General features: G+C 42.6%; 1 protein-coding gene across 1 annotated transcript in view; it reads right to left on the bottom strand.

Moving 5' to 3' along the window:
- Window positions 1-7,970: 7,970 nt before the first annotated feature.
- The window catches only part of LOC123491527 (thrombospondin-3b-like), a 31,069-nt gene continuing 19,559 nt past the window's right edge, over window positions 7,971-19,480 (bottom strand). The window contains exons 15-23 of the mRNA XM_045222368.1: window positions 19,258-19,376; window positions 19,118-19,170; window positions 18,653-18,846; window positions 16,883-17,061; window positions 16,744-16,792; window positions 16,379-16,575; window positions 15,981-16,153; window positions 8,256-8,395; window positions 7,971-8,136 (exon numbers count right to left, since the gene is read on the bottom strand). Coding sequence (XP_045078303.1) covers window positions 8,081-8,136; window positions 8,256-8,395; window positions 15,981-16,153; window positions 16,379-16,575; window positions 16,744-16,792; window positions 16,883-17,061; window positions 18,653-18,846; window positions 19,118-19,170; window positions 19,258-19,376 — 1,160 coding nt within the window. The 3' untranslated portion in view covers window positions 7,971-8,080. The remainder of the gene's footprint in view (window positions 8,137-8,255; window positions 8,396-15,980; window positions 16,154-16,378; window positions 16,576-16,743; window positions 16,793-16,882; window positions 17,062-18,652; window positions 18,847-19,117; window positions 19,171-19,257; window positions 19,377-19,480) is intronic.

Below are 19,480 nucleotides of genomic sequence, written 5' to 3'. Positions count from 1 at the left end.
AGGGGGTCAAATACCTATTTCCCTCATTAAAATACAAATCAATTTATAACATTTTTGACATGCGTTTTTCTGGACTGTTTTGTTGTTATTCTGTCTCTCACTGTTCAAATAAACGTACCATAAAAATTATAGACTGATCATTTCTTTGTCAGTGGGCAAACGTACAAAATCAGCAGGGGATCAAATACTTTTTTCCCTCACTGTATAGGTCTACAGTGGGGGGAAAAAGTATTTAGTCAGCCACCAATTGTGCAAGTTCTCCCACTTAAAAAGATGAGAGAGGCCTGTAATTTTCATCATAAGTACACGTCAACTATGACAGACAAAACGAGAGAAAAAAAATCCAGATAATCACATTGTAGGATTTTTAATGAATTTATTTGCAAATTATGGTGGAAAATAAGTATTTGGTCACCTACAAACAAGCAAGATTTCTGGCTCTCACAGACCTGTAACTTCTTCTTTAAGAGGCTCCTCTGTCCTCCACTCGTTACCTGTATTAATGGACCTGTTTGAACTTGTTATCAGTATAAAAGACACCTGTCCACACTCCAAACTCCACTATGGCCAAGACCAAAGAGCTGTCAAAGGACACCAGAAACAAAATTGTAGACCTGCACCAGGCTGGGAAGACTGAATCTGCAATAGGTAAGCAGCTTGGTTTGAAGAAATCAACTGTGGGAGCAATTATTAGGAAATGGAAGACATACAAGACCACTGATAATCTCCCTCGATCTGGGGCTCCACGCAAGATCTCATCCCGTGGGGTCAAAATGATCACAAGAAAGGTGAGCAAAAATCCCAGAACCACACGGGGGGACCTAGTGAATGACCTGCAGAGAGCTGGGACCAAAGTAACAAAGCCTACCATCAGTAACACACTACGCCGCCAGGGAGTCAAATCCTGCAGTGCGAGACGTGTCCCCCTGCTTAAGCCAGTACATGTCCAGGCCCGTCTGAAGTTTGCTAGAGTGCATTTGGATGATCCAGAAGAGGATTGGGAGAATGTCATATGGTCAGATGAAACTAAAATAGAACTTTTTTGGTAAAAACTCAACTTGTCGTGTTTGGAGGACAAAGAATGCTGAGTTGCATCCAAAGAACACCATACCTACTGTGAAGCATGGGGGTGGAAACATCATGCTTTGGGGCTGTTTTTCTGCAAAGGGACCAGGACGACTGATCCGTGTAAAGGAAAGAATGAATGGGGCCATGTATCGTGAGATTTTGAGTGAAAACCTCCTTCCATCAGCAAGGGCATTGAAGATGAAACGTGGCTAGGTCTTTCAGCATGACAATGATCCCAAACACACCGCCCGGGCAACGAAGGAGTGGCTTCGTAAGAAGCATTTCAAGGTCCTGGAGTGGCCTAGCCAGTCTCCAGATCTCAACCCCATAGAAAATCTTTGGAGGGAGTTGAAAGTCCGTGTTGCCCAGCGACAGCCCCAAAACATCACTGCTCTAGAGGAGATCTGCATGGAGGAATGGGCCAAAATACCAGCAACAGTGTGTGAAAACCTTGTGAAGACTTACAGAAAACGTTTGACTTGTGTCATTGCCAACAAAGGGTATATAACAAAGGATTGAGAAACTTTTGTTATTGACCAAATACTTATTTTCCACCATAATTTGCAAATAAATTCATTAAAAATCCTACAATGTGATTTTCTGGAATTTTTTTTCTCGTTTTGTCTGTCATAGTTGACGTGTACTTATGATGAAAATTACAGGCCTCTCATCTTTTTAAGTGGGAGAACTTGCACAATTGGTGGCTGACTAAATACTTTTTTCCCCCACTGTATGTCATTAGTATCTTATTCATTATTTTAGGCAATATTGGAATGATGCATTTCTTTGTTTTGCTTACTTTGTGTATTATAATTAGCTTATGTGCTTTTCTCCACAAGGAGGGGATACTATAATGTTGCTGGGTCTGTAACCATGTTTGCCAGTGAAAGTTCAGTAATAGACCCATTGGCCTAATATTGTGATTGTATTTTCCTTGTATTTTGTAGGCCTAATAAAATACTTCAAATGGTAAGCTAACTGCGTCTCTCTCTCTCTCTCTCTCTCTCTCTCTCTCTCTCTCTCTCTCTCTCTCTGTGTGTGTGTGCGGTGACTTAAAGAAGAGTAAAGTTAAGGCCTCAACATCTTGCTGAATTTATCTGTACTAACACCTATCTGAATTTCTGTCGGTGTCCATTTTGAAAGTGCTGATCAAAGGCCTACCTCGTCGCAGCTCGTTTGCTTGCACTTGCTTATACTTAGAGCTAAGTGTTAATGATATAAGAACAAACATTATGAATTTACTGAACATAAATGTAATATTTGTGTATGGTTCAAAAGTCTAAACGCATGTCGGCATTCGTTATTATTGAAGGAGAATGCGTTTTTTATCCACAAGGAGTCAGTAGAAACCATATGTATTTAAGCAAGTCAGCCATATCAGATATGTTTTTTAAAAAGGCGGTTTTTAAAAAGGCAGTAAATGAGGTTGAATGAACTGTTTCGCTGCCAGATGAGGCTCCGCTGATAGCCAGGTGTAGCGGTGGTAAGGATTCACTCCATGGTGCTGAAAGAAAAGCTCTCCAGAGCGACTTACAGTAGTGAGTGCGTACATTTTCATACTTTTCTTTTCATACTGATCCCCCGTGGGAATCGAACCCACAACCCTGACATTGCAAGCGCCATGCTCTACCAACTGAGACTGCATGCATCTAACAAAAATTGGTTGAGTTTGCCCCACCAAGATTTACATACTAAAATCACCACTGATTGATTACCTATTGCTGACAATCATGTGATGTCAGCTACCTACAGAGTTACTCATTTCAAACGAGGCAGCGAAACTGCGCATCTCCCGCGGTTCATGGCAAGGCAGCCTCCATTCGGTGGGATTCTCCCGCTAGTGTTATTCCTCTCTCACTTTTCGCACTGAGCTAAAGGGTAGAGCTGCCGCTTTTAAGGAGCGGGACTCTAACCCGGACGCTTATAAGAAATCTGTCTATGCCCTCCGACGAACCATCAAACAGGCAAAGCGTCAATACAGGACTAAGATTGAATCGTACTACACCGGCTCCGACGCTCGTTGGATGTGGCAGGGCTTGCAAACTATTAGAGACTACAAAGGGAAGCATAGCCACGAGCTGCCCAGTGACACAAGCCTACCAGGCGAGCTAAATCACTTCTATGCTCGCTTTGAGGCAAGCAACACTGAACCATGCATGAGAGCATCAGCTGTTCCGGACGACTATGTGATCACGCTCTCCGTAGCTGACGTGAGTATGACCTTTCAACAGGTCAACATTCACAAGGCCGCAGGGCCATACGGATTACCAGGACGTGTACTCAGAGCATGCACCGACCAACTGGCAAGTGTCTTCACTGACATTTTCAACCTGTCCCTGACTGAGTCTGTAATACCAACATGTTTCAAGCAGACCACCATAGTCCCTGTGCCCAATAACACTAAGGTAACCTGCCTAAATGACTACAGACCAGTAGGACTCACGTCTGTAGCCATGAAGTGCTATAAAAGGCTGGTCATGGCTCACATCAACACCATTATCCCAGAAACCCTAGACCCACTCCAATTTGCATACCGCCCCAACAGATCCACAGATGATGCGCCCCAACAGATCCACAGATGATGCAATCTCTATTGCACTCCACACTGCCCTTTCCCACCTGGACAAAAGGAACACCTACGTGAGAATGCTATTCATTGACTACAGCTCAGTGTTCAACACCATAGTGCACTCAAAACTAATCACTAAGCTAAGGACCCTGGGACTTAACACCTCCCTCTGCAACTGGATCCTTGACTTCCTGACGGGCCGCCCCCAGGTGGTAAGGGTAGGTAACAACACATCTGCCACGCTGATCCTCAACACGGGGGCCCCTCAGGGGTGCGTGCTCAGTCCCCTCCTGTACTCCCTGTTCACCCATGACTGCATGGCCAGGCACGACTCCAACACCATCATTAAGTTTGCCGATGACACAACAGTGGTAGGCCTGATCACCGACAACGATGAGACAGCCTATAGGGAGGAGGTCAGAGACCTGGCCATGTGGTGCCAGGATAACAAGCTCTCCCTCAACTTGATCAAGACAAAGGAGATGATTGTGGACTACAGGAAAAGAAGGACCGAGCACGCCCCCATTCTCATCGACGGGGCTGTAGTGAAGCAGGTTGAGAGCTTCAAGTTCCTTGGTGTCCACATCAACAACAAACTATCATGGTCCAAACACACCAAGACAGTCGTGAAGAGGGCACGGCAAAGCCTATTCCCCCTCAGGAGACTGAAAAGATTTGGCATGGGTCCTCAAATCCTCAAAAAGTTCTACAGCTGCACCATCGAGAGCATCCTGACTGGCTGCATCACTGCCTGGTATGGCAACTGTTCAGCCTCCGACCGCAAGGCACTACAGAGGGTACATCACTGTGGCCAAGCTTCCTGACATCCAGGACCTCTATACCAGGCGCCCTAGTCATTGACTGTTCTCTCTGCTACCGCACGGCAAGCGGTACTGGAGCGCCAAGTCTAGGTCCAAAAGGCTTCTTAACAGCTTCTACCCCCAAGCCATAAGACTCCTGAACAGCTAATCAAATGGCTACCCAGACTATTTGCATTGTCCCCTTTTACACTGCTGCTACTCTCTGTTTATTATCTGTCACTTTATAGTCATTTTAACTATACCTACATGTACATATTACCTCAGTTACCTCGACTAACCGGTACCCCCTGTAAATAGCCTCGCTACTGTTATTTTTACTGTTATTGTACTGCTTTTATTTTTTACTTATCTATTGTTTACTTAACACTTATTTTTCTTAAAACTGCGTTGTTGGTTAAGGGCTTGTAAGTAAGCATTTCACTGTAAGGTCTTCACCTGCTGTATTCGGTGCATGTGACAAATAACATTTGATTTGATTTGACTTCGTCACAGGGAATGTCCGAACTGACCAATCAGCGTGGCTTTGAATGTTGCTAGGTTGAAGGAAACAGGGAGGGACCTACCTGAATTTTTCCAATAGAAATTCTCGTTTTCGTTGCAAAACGTTTTCCATTTGGTGTAAGTGGTTTCTGTTGCAACAGACGAAAAGTTTTGCAAAGGAATCGGCATAATGAATACACCCCTGGTTCTAACATGCATCCTGTGTCCTTGTCCACATTCTGATTGTGCCCATATTTTCAGACGTGTCTGCACATGGTGTTAAAATGTATTTTATCCATCCACTGTGTACGCATTGTGACCAGCTTTCCCGGCCCTCCTGTAGGAAGCATAGCCTGTTGATGCCATAAGCTGTAATTGATTTTAGAGGGCAGTATAATACACTTGTAAGATATCCAGACAATGCGTGCCTGACTACCTCCGGAGATAGGCAGGAGGATCTGATCATATTCAGATCACAATGCATCTTAGTTTTTTAACCCCATTTTCGTGATATCCAATTGGTAGTTACAACCTTTTCTCATCGCTGCAACTCCCCAACGGGCTCGGGAGAGGCGAAGGTTGAGACATTGGCGTGGCTTGGCGGGTCATGTTTCCGAGGACCGAACTCAGCTTGCGGACGCCCGACACAAGGAGTCGCTAGAGCGCAATGAGCCAAGGAAAGCCCACTAGCCAAACTCTCCCCTAACCCGGACGGCGCTGGGCCAATTGCGTGATACAGTGCCTTAGACCACTGTACCAGTCACGAGACAACAATGCATCTTTTAATCATCTACTCCTGTCTTAAAATGTGAACACAATCAGAATGTGGATAAGATCAGGACAAAGGACACATGTTAGAACCAGGTATAAACTGGGCTATAATGGCTGCATTTACACAGGCAACCCAATTCTGATAATATTTCCATACTAATTGGTCTTCTGAACAATCACATCAGACCTATTCACTTAAAATACCAATTAGTGAAAAAAATGATCAGAATTAGGCTGCCTGTGTAAATGTAGGCAATTAACCTTATGTATATGTTGGGTTGGTGAGATCTAATATTATGGTTTCCATAGACTCAGTAAAATAGATGTTGGATGGAGATTTGGATGTTTATTACTGTGAAATGTGTTTCTCGCAGGCTTCCACATAGGCGTCTCATCTCATTCCTCACAAAAGATTTGTAGTTATTACGTAATCAGCCTTTACCATGTCAGGGAGATAAACAGTACTTCTCTTGAATTACTTCCATATCTGTAATAGCTATACATAGCATTAGTTCCTTATTTGGCAAAAATAACACGCACACACACCTTTGTTTTCAATGATCCTCATAGAAAGAACAATTATAGAATTCCTTGTAAACTCAGCCTTGTGTTAAACCCTTCATCATGACAAATATTGTAGTTTAACAGTGGATTCAGTGGTGTGTAATGTGACATCAAGTGTGAGTCTGAACCCTTCATGATGCTCAGTTTAAGTCTAAGATTTTACATTTTTCCAGCATATATTCATGGAGGACTAGTAAAAAAAAACAATGCATTTAATTTTCCATTATACACATACACTGAGTGTACAAAACATTAGGAACATTAGGGCGCTTATCTAATTGCAAAGCACCGATATCACCCACGCAAAGCAACAGAATAACAGTTCTGATTAGAGTTTCATTGCACTTCCGGTTCCATGTCCTGGTGCATGTTCTTCCCATGACAGACTGACCAGGTGAATCCATATCATCCCTTATTGATGTCACATGTTAAATCCACTTCAATCAGTGTAGATGAAGGGGAGGAGACAGGTTAAACAATATTTTAAAGCCTTGAGACAATTGAGACATGGATTGTGTATGTGCCATTCAGAGGGTGAGTGGGCAAGACAAACAATTCAAGATCTGCAACGCTGTTGGGTTTTTCCACGTTCAACAGTTTCCCTGTGTATCAAGAATGGTCCACCACCCAAAGGGCATCCAGCCAACTTGACACAACTGTGGGAAGCATTAGAGTCAACAAGGGCCACATCCCTGTGGATGCTTTCGACACCTTGTAGAGTTCATGCCCCGACGACTTGAGGCTGTTCTGAGGGCAATAGGGGGTGCCACTCAGTATACTGAACAAAAATGTAAATGCAACATGTATAGTGTTGGTCCCATGTTTCATGAGCTGAAATAAAATATCCCAGAAATGTTCCATATGCACAAAAAGCTTATTTCTCTCAAATTGTGTGTTGGTGAGGAGTATTTCTGTCCTGTAATAAAGCCCTTTTGTGGGGAAAAACTCATTCTGATTGGCTGGGCCTTGCTCCCCAGTGGGTGGGCCTGGCTGCGTTCATTGCCCAGTCATGTGAAATTAATAAATTAGGGCCTAATGAATTTATTTAAATAGACTGATTTCCTTCTGCAACTAAGTAAAATCTTTGAAATGGTTGCATGTTGCGTTACATTTTTTGTTCCGTATAGCTTTCATTCTTCATTTGATATAATAATACTAAAAGCTATTATTTTGTCAATCAATCTTTAACTCTTGACTTGGCCAACCTGTAGTCAGGTGTAAGGTTGCTGTGGGGTTAAAGACAGAAAGAGCACCACTGTAAAGTAAATGTACCTTAAACACACACACACATGTCCAAAAGGCTCCTTAACAGCTTCTACCCCCAAGCTATAAGACTGCTGAACACCGGGACTATTTACATTGACCCCTCCCCCCTTTGTTTTTACACTGCTGCTACTCGCTGTTTATTATCTATGCATAGTCACTTACCCCAACCTACATGTACAAACTACCTCGACTAACCTGTACCCCCGCACATTGACTCGGTACCGGTACCCCCTGTATTGGATAAAAGCGTCTGCTAAATGGCTTATTATATTATATGATATATTGCCTTGTTTTTGTTATGTCATTTTATTCTGTTACTTTTTATTTTATTTAGTAAATATTTTCTTAACTCTTTCTTGAACTGCATTGTTGGTTAAGGGCTTGTAAGTAAGCATTTCACGGTAAGGTCTACTACACCTGTTGTATTCGGCGCATGTGACAAATACAATTTGATTTGATTTGACAAACACACACACGCACACACACAGGACACAGCGAAGGCACAGGTGATGTAGTGTATCTGCACTGATGCTGTGCTAGGTCACACCCTGACGTGGATCTGCTTGCGGTAGAACTCATAGTCCTCTGGTACAGTATCTGATAAGATAGAAAGAAAGATTATAACACAACCAGGAAGCTATAACCATTTCAATGTAATAAATTCAAGAGGTTAAATTCCAATTCAAGAAAATTCTGTTCTGAGAGGGTTGACATACCGTTGCAGCGATAGCCCAGGTTGGACCAGATGATTTGCTCCTGGGAGAAGCAGAAGACGCCCAGCCTCCCGCCCCTCATTGAGGTGTCCACCACCATGCCCGAGTCTGCCACCAATGTCATGCCTTCATACAGCCTCACGCTGTGGCATAGATATACACAATGAAGAGCCGTACAGATCTCTCTTTATCATCTGAATTATATACAGATACTGTATAGCCATCAAGAGTTATAGATCTATCTCTATTCAGTAAACGGCTCAATGAAACAGTGAGGAAGGCCCTACTTCATAAACTTCCATCTTCTCTAACTTTGCTGTTGAATTATAGACACCTGAGTTGCCTAACCCGTTCACAGGATTGGTTAACTCTTGATGTTCCTAGGGCCTCCACCAATCTTATGTATGTATGTATGTATGTATGTATGTACAGTTGAAGTCGGAAGTTTACATACACTTATGTTGGAGTCATTGAAACTCGTTTTTCAACCACTCCACAAATTTCTTGTTAGCAAACTATAGCTTTGGCAAGTCGGTTAAGACATCTACTTTGTGCATGACACAAGTAATTTTTCCAATAATTGTTTACAGACAGATTATTTCACTTAATCACAACTCCAGTGGGTCAGAAGTTTACATACACTAAGTTGACTGTGCCTTTTAAACAGTTTAGAAAATTCCAGAAAATGATGTCATGGCTTTAGATGCTTCTGACAGGATAATTTACATCATTTGAGTCAATTGGAGGTGTACCTGTGGATGTATTTCAAGGCGAACCTTCAAACTCAATGCCTCTTTGCTTGACATCATGGGAAAATGAAAAGAAATCAGCCAAGACCTCAGAAAAATTTATTTTGACCTCCACAAGTATGGTTCATCCTTGGGAGCAATTTCCAAACGCCTGAAGGTACCACGTTCATCTGTACAAACAATAGTACGCAAGTATAAACACCATGGGACCACGCAGCCGTCAAACCGCTCAGGAAGGAGACGCGTTCTGTCTCCTAGAGATTAACGTACTTTGGTACGAAAAGTGCAAATCAATCCCAGAACAACAGCAAAGGACCTTGTGAAGATGCTGGAGGAAACGGGTACAAAAGTATCTATATCCACAGTAAAACAAGTCGTATATTGACATAACCTGAAAGGCCGCTCAGCAAGGAAGAAGCCACTGCTCCAAAACCGCCATAAAAAAGCCAGACTACGGTTTGCAACTGCACATGGGGACAAAGATTTGTACTTTTTGGAGAAATGTCCTCGTCTGATGAAACAAAAATAGAACTGTTTGGCCATAATGACCATTGTTATGTTTGGAGCAAAAAGGCGGCAGCTTGAAGCACGGGGGTGGCAGCATCATGCTGTGGGGGTGCTTTGCTGCAGGAGGGACTGGTGCACTTCACAAAATAGATGGCATCATGAGGAAGGAAAATTATGTGGATATATTGAAGCAACATCTCAAGACATCAGTCAGGAAGTTAAAGCTTGGTCGCAAATGGGTCTTCCAAATGGACAATGACCCCAAGCAAAATGGCTTAAGGACAACAAAGTCAAGGTATTGGAGTGGCCATCACAAAGCCCTGACCTCAATCCTATAGAACATTTGTGGGCAGAACTGAAAAAGCGTGTTCGAGCAAGGAGGCCTACATACAAACCTGACTCAGTTACACCAGCTCTGTCAGGAGGAATGGGCCAAAATTCACCCAACTTATTGTGGGAAGCTTGTGGAAGGCTACCCGACACGTTTGACCCAAGTTAAACAATTTAAAGGCAATGCTACCAAATACTAATTGAGTGTATGTAAACTTCTGACCCACTGGGAATGTGATGAAATAAATAAAAGCTGAAATAAATAATTATCTCTACTATTATTCTGACATTTCATATTCTTAAAATAAAGTGGTGATCCTAACTGACCTAAGACAGGGCATTTTTACTAGGATTAAATGTCAGGAATTGTGAAAAACTGAGTTTAAATATATGTGGCTAAGGTGTATGTAAACTTCCGACTTCAACTGTATGTACAGTGGTGTGAAAAAGTGTTTGCTCCCTTCCTGATTTCTTATTTGTTTGCATGTTTGTCACACTTAAATGTTTCAGATCAAACTAATTTAAATATTAGTCAAAGATAACACAAGTAAACACAAAATGCAGTTTTGAAATGAAGGTTGTTATTATTAAGGGAAAACAAAATCCAAACCCACATGGCCCTGTGTGAAAGTGATTGCCCCCTACAACCTAATAACTGGTTGGGCCACGCTTAGCAGCAACAAATGCAATCAAGCGTTTGCGATAACTTGCAATGAGTCTTTTACAGCGCTGTGGAGGAATTTTGGCCCACTCATCTTTGCAGAATTGTTGTAATTCAGCCACATTGGAGGGTTTTCGAGCATGAACTGCCTTTTTAAGGTCATGCCACAGCATCTCAATAGGATTCAGGTCAGGACTTTGACTAGGCCACTCCAAAGTCTTCATTTTGTTTTTCTTCAGCCATTCAGAGGTGGACTTGCTGGTGTGTTTTGGATCATTGTCCTGCTGCAGAACCCAAGTTCGCTTCAGCTTGAGGTCACGAACAGATGGCCGGACATTCTCCTTCAGGATTTTTTGGTAGACAGCAGAATTCATGGTTCCAGTTATCACAGCAAGTCTTCCAGGTCCTGAAGCAGCAAAACAGCCCCAGACCATCACACTACCTCCACCATATTTTACTGTTGGTATGATGTTCTTTTTCTGAAATGCGGTGTTACTTTTACGCCAGATGTAATGGGACACACACCTTCCAAAAAGTTCAACTTTTGTCTCGTCAGTCCACAGAATATTTTCCCAAAGGTCTTGGGGATCATCAATATGTTTCCTGGCAAAAATGAGATGAGCCTTAATGTTATTTTTGCTCAGCAGTGGTTTTCGTCTTGGAACTCTGCCATGCAGGCCATTTTTGCCCAGTCTCTTTCTTATGGTGGAGTCATGAACACTGACCTTAACTGAGGCAAGTGAGGCCTGCAGCTCTTTGGATGTTGTTGTGGGGTCTTTTGTGACCTCTTGGATGAGTCGTCGCTGCGCTCTTGGGGTAATTTTGGTCGGCCAGCCACTCCTGGGAAGGTTCACCACTGTTCCATGTTTTCGCCATTTGTGGATAATGGCTCTCACTGTGGTTCGCTGGAGTCCCAAAGCTTTAGAAATGGCTTTATAACCTTTTCCAGACTGATGGATCTCAATTACTTTCTTTCTAATTTGTTCATGAATTTCTTTGGATCTCGGCATGATGTCTAGCTTTTGAGGATCTTTTGGTCTACTTCACTTTGTCAGGCAGGTCCTATTGAAGTGATTCCTTGATTGAGAACAGGTGTGGCAGTAATCAGGCCTGGGTGTGGCTAGAGGAATTGAACTCAGGTGTGATAAACCACAGTTGAGTTGTGTATAAATGTGGTCCTCTGTAGCTCAGCTGGTAGAGCACGGCGCTTGTAACGCCAAGGTAGTGGGTTCGATCCCCGGGACCACCCATACACAAAAATTTATGCACGCATGACTGTAAGTCGCTTTGGATAAAAGCGTCTGCTAAATGGCATATTATTATTATTTATTATAACAGGGGGGGCAAACACTTTTTCACACAGGGCCATGTAGGTTTGGATTTTGTTTTCCCTTAATAATAACAACCTTCATTTCAAAACTGCATTTTGTGTTTCCTTGTGTTATCTTTGACTAATATTTAAATGTATTTGATCTGAAACATTTAAGTGTGACAAACATGCAAACAAATAACAAATCAGGAAGGGGGCAAACACTTTCACACAACTGTATGAATGTATACAGTGCATTCGGAAAGTATTCAGACCCCTTGACTTTTTCCACATTTTGTTACGTTACAGCCATATTCTAAAATGGATTAAATCGTCGTCCCCCCCCTCCTCAATCTACACACAATACCCCATAATGACAAATCCAAAACAGTTTTTTAGAAATCTTTGCAAATATATAAAAAATAAAAACTGAAATATCACATGTATAGATTGCTGAGAAAAAAATGCATATTTAATCAATTTTAGAATAAGGCTGTAACGTAACACAATGTGGAAAAAGTCAAGGGGTCTGAATACTTTCCGAAGGCACTATATATATATATATATATATATATACAGTGGGGAAAAAAAGTATTTAGTCAGCCACCAATTGTGCAAGTTCTCCCACTTAAAAAGATGAGAGAGGCCTGTAATTTTCATCATTGGTACACGTCAACTATGACAGACAAAATGAGAAAAAAATATCCAGAAAATCACATTGTAGGATTTTTAATGAATTTATTTGCAAATTATGGTGGAAAATAAGTATTTGGTCACCTACAAACAAGCAAGATTTCTGGCTCTCACAGACCTGTAACTTCTTCTTTAAGAGGCTCCTCTGTCCTCCACTCGTTACCTGTATTAATGGCACCTGTTTGAACTTGTTATCAGTATAAAAGACACCTGTCCACAACCTCAAACAGTCACACTCCAAACTCCACTATGGCCAAGACCAAAGAGCTGTCAAAGGACACCAGAAACAAAATTGTAGACCTGCACCAGGCTGGGAAGACTGAATCTACAATAGGTAAGCAGCTTGGTTTGAAGAAATCAACTGTGGGAGCAATTATTAGGAAATGGAAGACATACAAGACCACTGATAATCTCCCTCGATCTGGGGCTCAACGCAAGATCTCACCCCGTGGGGTCAAAATGATCACAAGAACGGTGAGCAAAAATCCCAGAACCACACGGGGGGGACCTAGTGAATGACCTGCAGAGAGCTGGGACCAAAGTAACAAAGCCTACCATCAGTAACACACTACGCCGCCAGGGACTCAAATCCTGCAGTGCCAGACGTGTCCCCCTGCTTAAGCCAGTACATGTCCAGGCCCGTCTGAAGTTTGCTAGAGTGCACTTGGATGATCCAGAAGAGGATTGGGAGAATGTCATATGGTCAGATGAAACCAAAATAGAACTTTTTGGCAAAAACTCAACTCGTCGTGTTTGGAGGACAAAGAATGCTGAGTTGCATCCAAAGAACACCATACCTACTGTGAAGCATAGGGGTGGAAACATCATGCTTTGGGGCTGTTTTTCTGCAAAGGGACCAGGACGACTGATCCGTGTAAAGGAAAGAATGAATGGGGCCATGTATCGTGAGATTTTGAGTGAAAACCTCCTTCCATCAGCAAGGGCATTGAAGATGAAACATGGCTGGGTCTTTCAGCATGACAATGATCCCAAACACACCGCCCGGACAACGAAGGAGTGGCTTCGTAAGAAGCATTTGAAGGTCCTGGATTGGCCTAGCCAGTCTCCAGATCTCAACCCCATAGAAAATCTTTGGAGGGAGTTGAAAGTCCGTGTTGCCCAGCGACAGCCCCAAAACATCACTGCTCTAGAGGAGATCTGCATGGAGGAATGGGCCAAAATACCAGCAACAGTGTGTGAAAACCTTGTGAAGACTTACAGAAAACGTTTGACCTGTGTCATTGCCAACAAAGGGTATATAACAAAGTATTGAGAAACTTTTGTTATTGACCAAATACTTATTTTCCACCATAATTTGCAAATAAATTCATAAAAAATCCTACAATGTGATTTTCTGGATTTTCTTTTCTCATTTTGTCTGTCATAGTTGAAGTGTACCTATGATGAAAATTACAGGCCTCTCTCATCTTTTTAAGTGGGAGAACTTGCACAATTGGTGGCTGACTAAATACTTTTTTTCCCCACTGTACTTTTTTTTTTTTTTTACATAAGGATATATTTACATAAGTATATATACACACACTACCAGTCCAAAGTTTGGGCAAACTTACTCATTCAAGGGTTTTTCTTTATTTTTTACTATTTTTTACATTGTAGAATAATAGTGAAGACATCAAAACTATGAAATAACACATATGGAATCATGTAGTAACCAAAAAAGTGTTAAACAAATCAAAATATATTTTATATTTGAGATTCTTCAAAGTAGCCATACTTTGCGTTCATGACAGCTTTACACACTCTTGGCATTCTCTCAACCAGCTTCACCTGGAATGCTTTTCAACAGTCTTGAAAGAGTTCCCACATATGCTGAGCACTTGTTGGCTGCTTTTCCTTCACTCTGCGGTCCAACTCATCCCAAACCATCTCAATTGGGTTGAGGTCGTGTGATTGTTGAGGCCAGGTCATCTGATGCAGCACTCCATCACTCTCCTTCTTGGTCAAGTAGCCCTTACACAGCCTGGAGGTGTGTTGGGTCATTGCCCTGTTGAAAAACAAATGATAGTCCCACTAAGCGCAAACCAGATGGGATGGCGTATCGCTGCAGATTGCTGTGGTAGCCATGCTGGTTAAGTGTGCCTTGAATTCTAAATAAATCACAGACAGTGTCACCAGCAAAGCACCATCACACCTCCTCCTTCATGCTTCACGGTGGGAACCACACATGCGGAGATCATCCGTTCACCTACTCTGCGTCGCACAAAGACACAGCGGTTGGAACCAAAAATCAAATATTTGGACTGATCAGACCAAAGGACATATTTCCACCGGTCTAATGTCCATTGCTCGTGTTTGTTGGCCCAAGCAAGTCTCTTCTTCTTATTTGTGTCCTTTAGTAGTGGTTTCTTTGCAGCAATTCGACCATGAAGGCCTGCTTCACGCAGTCTCCTCTGAACAGTTGATGTTGAGATGTGTCTGTTACTTGAACTCTGTGAAGCATTTATTTGGGCTGCAATTTCTGAGGCTGGTAACTCTAATGAACTTATCCTCTGCAGCAGAGGTAATTCTGGGTCTTCCTTTCCTGTGGCGGTCCTCATGAAAGCCAGTTTCATCATAGCACTTGATGGTTTTTGCAACTGCACTTGAAGAAACTTTCAAAGTTCTTGAAATTTTCCGGATTGACTGGCCTTCATGTCTTAAAGTAATGATGGACTGTCATTTCTCTTTGCTTATTTAAGCTGTTCTTGCCATAATATGGACTTGGTCTTTTACCAAATAGGGCTATCTTCTGTATATCCACCCCCCTACCTTGTCACAACACAACTGATTGGCTCAAACGCATTAAGAAGGAAAGAAATTCCACAAATTAACTTTTAAGAAGGCACACCTGTTAATTGAAATGCATTCCAGGTGACTACCTCATGAAGCTGGTTGAGAGAATGCCAAGCGTGTGCAAAGCTGTCATCAAGGCAAAGGGTGGCTATTTGAAGAATCTCAAATTAAAAATATATTTTGATTTGTGTTATTTCATAGTTTTGAGGTCTTCACTATAATTCTACAATGTAAAAAATAGTAAAAATAAAGAAAACCCCTTGAATGAGTAGGTGTGTCCAAACTGCTGGACTGCTGAGGAGCATTTCTGTCTGTAATAAAGCCCTTTTGTAGGGAAAAACTCATTCTGATTGCTGGGCCTGACTCCCCAGTGGGTGGGCCTGGCTGACAAGTGGTTGGGCCTATGCCCACCCATGGCTGCACCCCTACCCAGTGATGTGAAATCCATAGATTAGGGCCTAATGAATTTATTTCAATTGACTGACTTCTTTGAAATTGTTGAATGTTGCATTTATATTTTTGTTCAGTATATATACTTTTTTTGGTGTGTAAAATGTGTATATTTATAGGTCTCAAGATCTCAATATTAAAATAAAGGTTAAATAAAAAATAAAATAAAATTGGCAGGAGAATACAACTAGGAGTGGAGCATTTGTGGCTGTAATGCCCTTTGAAGTTTGGCTCACTTGATATAGCCCACCTGCGGGCGGTGGCTGAGGTGCCAGCGGTAGGATGTCTTGTCCTTCCAGCCCACATTCCGGGGGTCCTTCCACAGCAGGGTGACCTCACCTGGGGTGTCGCCCGTGTGCCACAGGGCGTTACGGAGGTACTCGCCTGGACCCGTACGTGACTTCACTGCCTGTAGAGAAAAGGGAGTAAAGTCACGTGTGTGGCTGGGGTTTTCTAATATCTATTACATTTGGAGTTGAGGCATGTAGCTGGAACTACACAACTGGATGGTGTGGGATGTGGACTCCTATTGACATAAGACTACTTTGAAGGTTTGAAAACATCTGACAAACTTCTGATGTTGGAGTGTAATGTCCCTTTAAAACCAACTGGTGTAATTTCCTGTGTGCCCCACCTTCAGTTGCAGGCCTGGCTGGGCCATGGCCCTAAAAGGCAGCGACTGCCAGTAGGTCTGCTCCGTCTGTTTCCACATGACCACGTAGAAGCTGGACGAGTCCTGGTAGCCGAAGATGAAGCCCACGTAGTCATCATCTGTGGCCGTGTTGATGTGGAACGTCCCCTCAAAGTCTACCCCGTTAAAGGCTGTATAGCCTGGTGGGGATCGGGTGGAGGGAGAGAGCGAGATACTTGATTTTTCATGCTCTTTTATGAGACATCTTCACTTAAAAAGGAGATAAGGTGGGATAAAGAGAGGGGGAGGAGCAGAGAAATACAGACAGAAAGATACACAGAGCGGCAGAAGGAGGTTTACAGACTTACCTATGGCCAAACCAGGGTCACTGTTCATGGTTTGAACAATTTCCATACCCTAAAATTAAATTCCAGAACAATGCTAAATTAATTTAAGTACATACAATATAATGTTTGTTTTCTAGATGGGAATATTCCAAATGGTCACCCGATTGAGCACTATCCAGTTGGGGTCGATTTGGGCATCGCCCTCCGGGTCCAGGATGACCGTCTGATAGGCTCTGAAGTCGGTCATTGTGACTTCAGCGCTCTCTGGACACACGTCAATCAAGTCGATCACTGAGTCGTTGTCAAAGTCATTCTCGCACATGTCACCAACGCCATTTCCTGATAAGGGGGACACAAAAATACACAAACATATACCACTCTGAGATCACAGATGGGGATGGGACTATAGAGAAAATAGGTTACTGTAGTATGACATACAGTATAGTTTAGGACAAACAAACATAGGTGGCCTGTGGTAGTTTGTCAGCAGGCCAATAAAATGCCAAAACATTTCAAACAGAATGCGAAATTCTACTTTTAACTTTATTTCCAGTAAAAAGTGCTACCCCTCTGTGCGTGTCTGGAAAGTTACAGATTGGGCCTTTTTAATCCTGTTAACCTTTTCACATGTGAGTTTCAACTATCTCGAACGGTCGCCCCAGTGTGAGTTTTTTTATGCACGTGATGTCAGAATGCACTCACTTGTTCCAAAATGAGATTGTTACGCAACAGGACAGTTAACCCACGCTGCCCTCAAACCAAGACACGCTGCCTGCTAATTTTTATAGGCTATGTTTTAACTAGTCAATTTCAAATTATTTTCTAACGAGTTTTATTTTCTAACAGTTTGAATTGAGGTGTGTTCCGCCTCCTCATTAATTCACATAGAAGTAGCCCATTTCACTGTTGCGGACAATTTACGTTTGAGGCTTTACTGAGCAGGACAAACTTCTCTCTTCAATGTGAGCCCAAGCACAAACTTTTTCCCTCCCTGGCACATTTTCCGGCTGGCGCCCACATTGTCTTCACTACTAATAATAACTTTGGACGTGTGCATTCCTAATAAAAAGTAAGTGCCTTATTACGCTATCATTATAGTTTCTGTATATCGTGTTGTCGTTTCTGCTGTAGCACACCGTATGTATGGTGCATAATGTATTTACTGTTTAATTAACGTTTTCAAGTACTGGTGACAAATCATGCATTCCGATTCTTGCATAGATTGTAATGGACACATATGATGTGTGTAAAATACTTTTTTGAAGGCTGTACTGATTATGATGAGCTAATGCTAAGCTAATTGCCAGCTATGTGTGGCACCATGTTTGTTGACCTCATACAATGCATTCACGTAAAGGCCTGTCAGACCAAAGATGTTATAGCAAAACGAGGTGAAGGGATGGTTCACTCGTCTTTCGAGTAAACCTCCGGAAGTGAATGATGTTAGACGACACACCCCCTTTAACATGCATACTGCAAACAGACCCAACTCATCTTGTAACCTCTTTATCTTTGGTTGACACGAACAAACACACATGGCAGCGCGCACAAACTACCCATCGTCTGATAACTTTAGATTTTTAGAAAGGGTTTTACTCAATTATTTCGATCACTGGTGAGGTCACCCGTGATGTGATGAATTGTAAATAGTAATTGCTATTAGCTAATTCATATTATCGTTTCTGTCAGCCGAAAGTTAGCTAAATATGACCGATTGTGTTAGGTCACTCTTTCCTTAGTTAGCGCTAAGACTAATATGGCCAGCTCAAACACTGACTGTTGCGTCAATCGTAACGTTCTAAATAAGTGTTCTAATCACACCGGTTTGAGCGTACGCTGCAGGGACCACTGTAGAATGATCACACCCATGTGTTTGTACGTGTCAAAGGGTTAAAACAAAGCATTTCTTTCCATGTGACTCCTTCCATACCATCAGTGTCTGTCTGGCTGGGGTTAGGGATGAGACGGCAGTTATCTGGCCCGGGAGGTCTCGTATCTGGAATGCCATCATTGTCGTCGTCATCGTCGCATTCGTCACCGATGCCGTCGTTGTCTGAGTCCAGCTGTGAGCTGTTAGGGACATCTGGACAGTTGTCCCTGGAGTCCTGGTGGCCATCCCCATCTCTGGACAAGACCGGGACATTAGGAACAGGCTCATTGGCCCAGCAGGCAAGACTGGTTGCAATGATGTCAGTCTGACATTTGTTTTGACAGTCAGGTTGTATACTTACTGTAAAATTATGTTTTTACATATCTTTTTAGCTACAAGAAAAAGACAGCTTTACCTGGTTCAGCCTGGTTGTCATCTGGTTATATAACCAGATAACAACCCCAAAATAACCTCTTTATCTGGTTCTGAAGTCCCCTAAACCAGAAAACTAGTAAGATCACTCACATGTCCTGGTTGGTGTCACACACATCTCCCACCAGGTCGTTGTCCATATCAGACTGAATGGAGAAAAGAGGTTTCAAAGATTTCCTCAACAAACTATATTTTTATTTCAACTCTCTTAAATGTTATTCTTGACCTCTGACCTGCATGGGGTCGTTGACTTCTGGGCAGCTGTCACAGGCATCCCCCACTCGATCCCCGTCACGGTCAGTCTGCATAGGGTTGGGCACCTTGGGACAGTTGTCCAGCACGTTTGGGATACCTGGCGAGAGGACGAGAAGGAGGAAGATGAGCAATTCAATTACGGTCTTGGGCCCGTATTCACAAAGTGTCTCAGAGTAGAGTGCTGATGATCTAGGATGAAGT

This window comes from Coregonus clupeaformis, chromosome 8, assembly GCF_020615455.1.
Source record: "Coregonus clupeaformis isolate EN_2021a chromosome 8, ASM2061545v1, whole genome shotgun sequence".
NCBI classification, from domain to species: Eukaryota; Metazoa; Chordata; class Actinopteri; order Salmoniformes; family Salmonidae; genus Coregonus; species Coregonus clupeaformis.
This window is presented reverse-complemented; position numbering and strand designations above follow the sequence as displayed.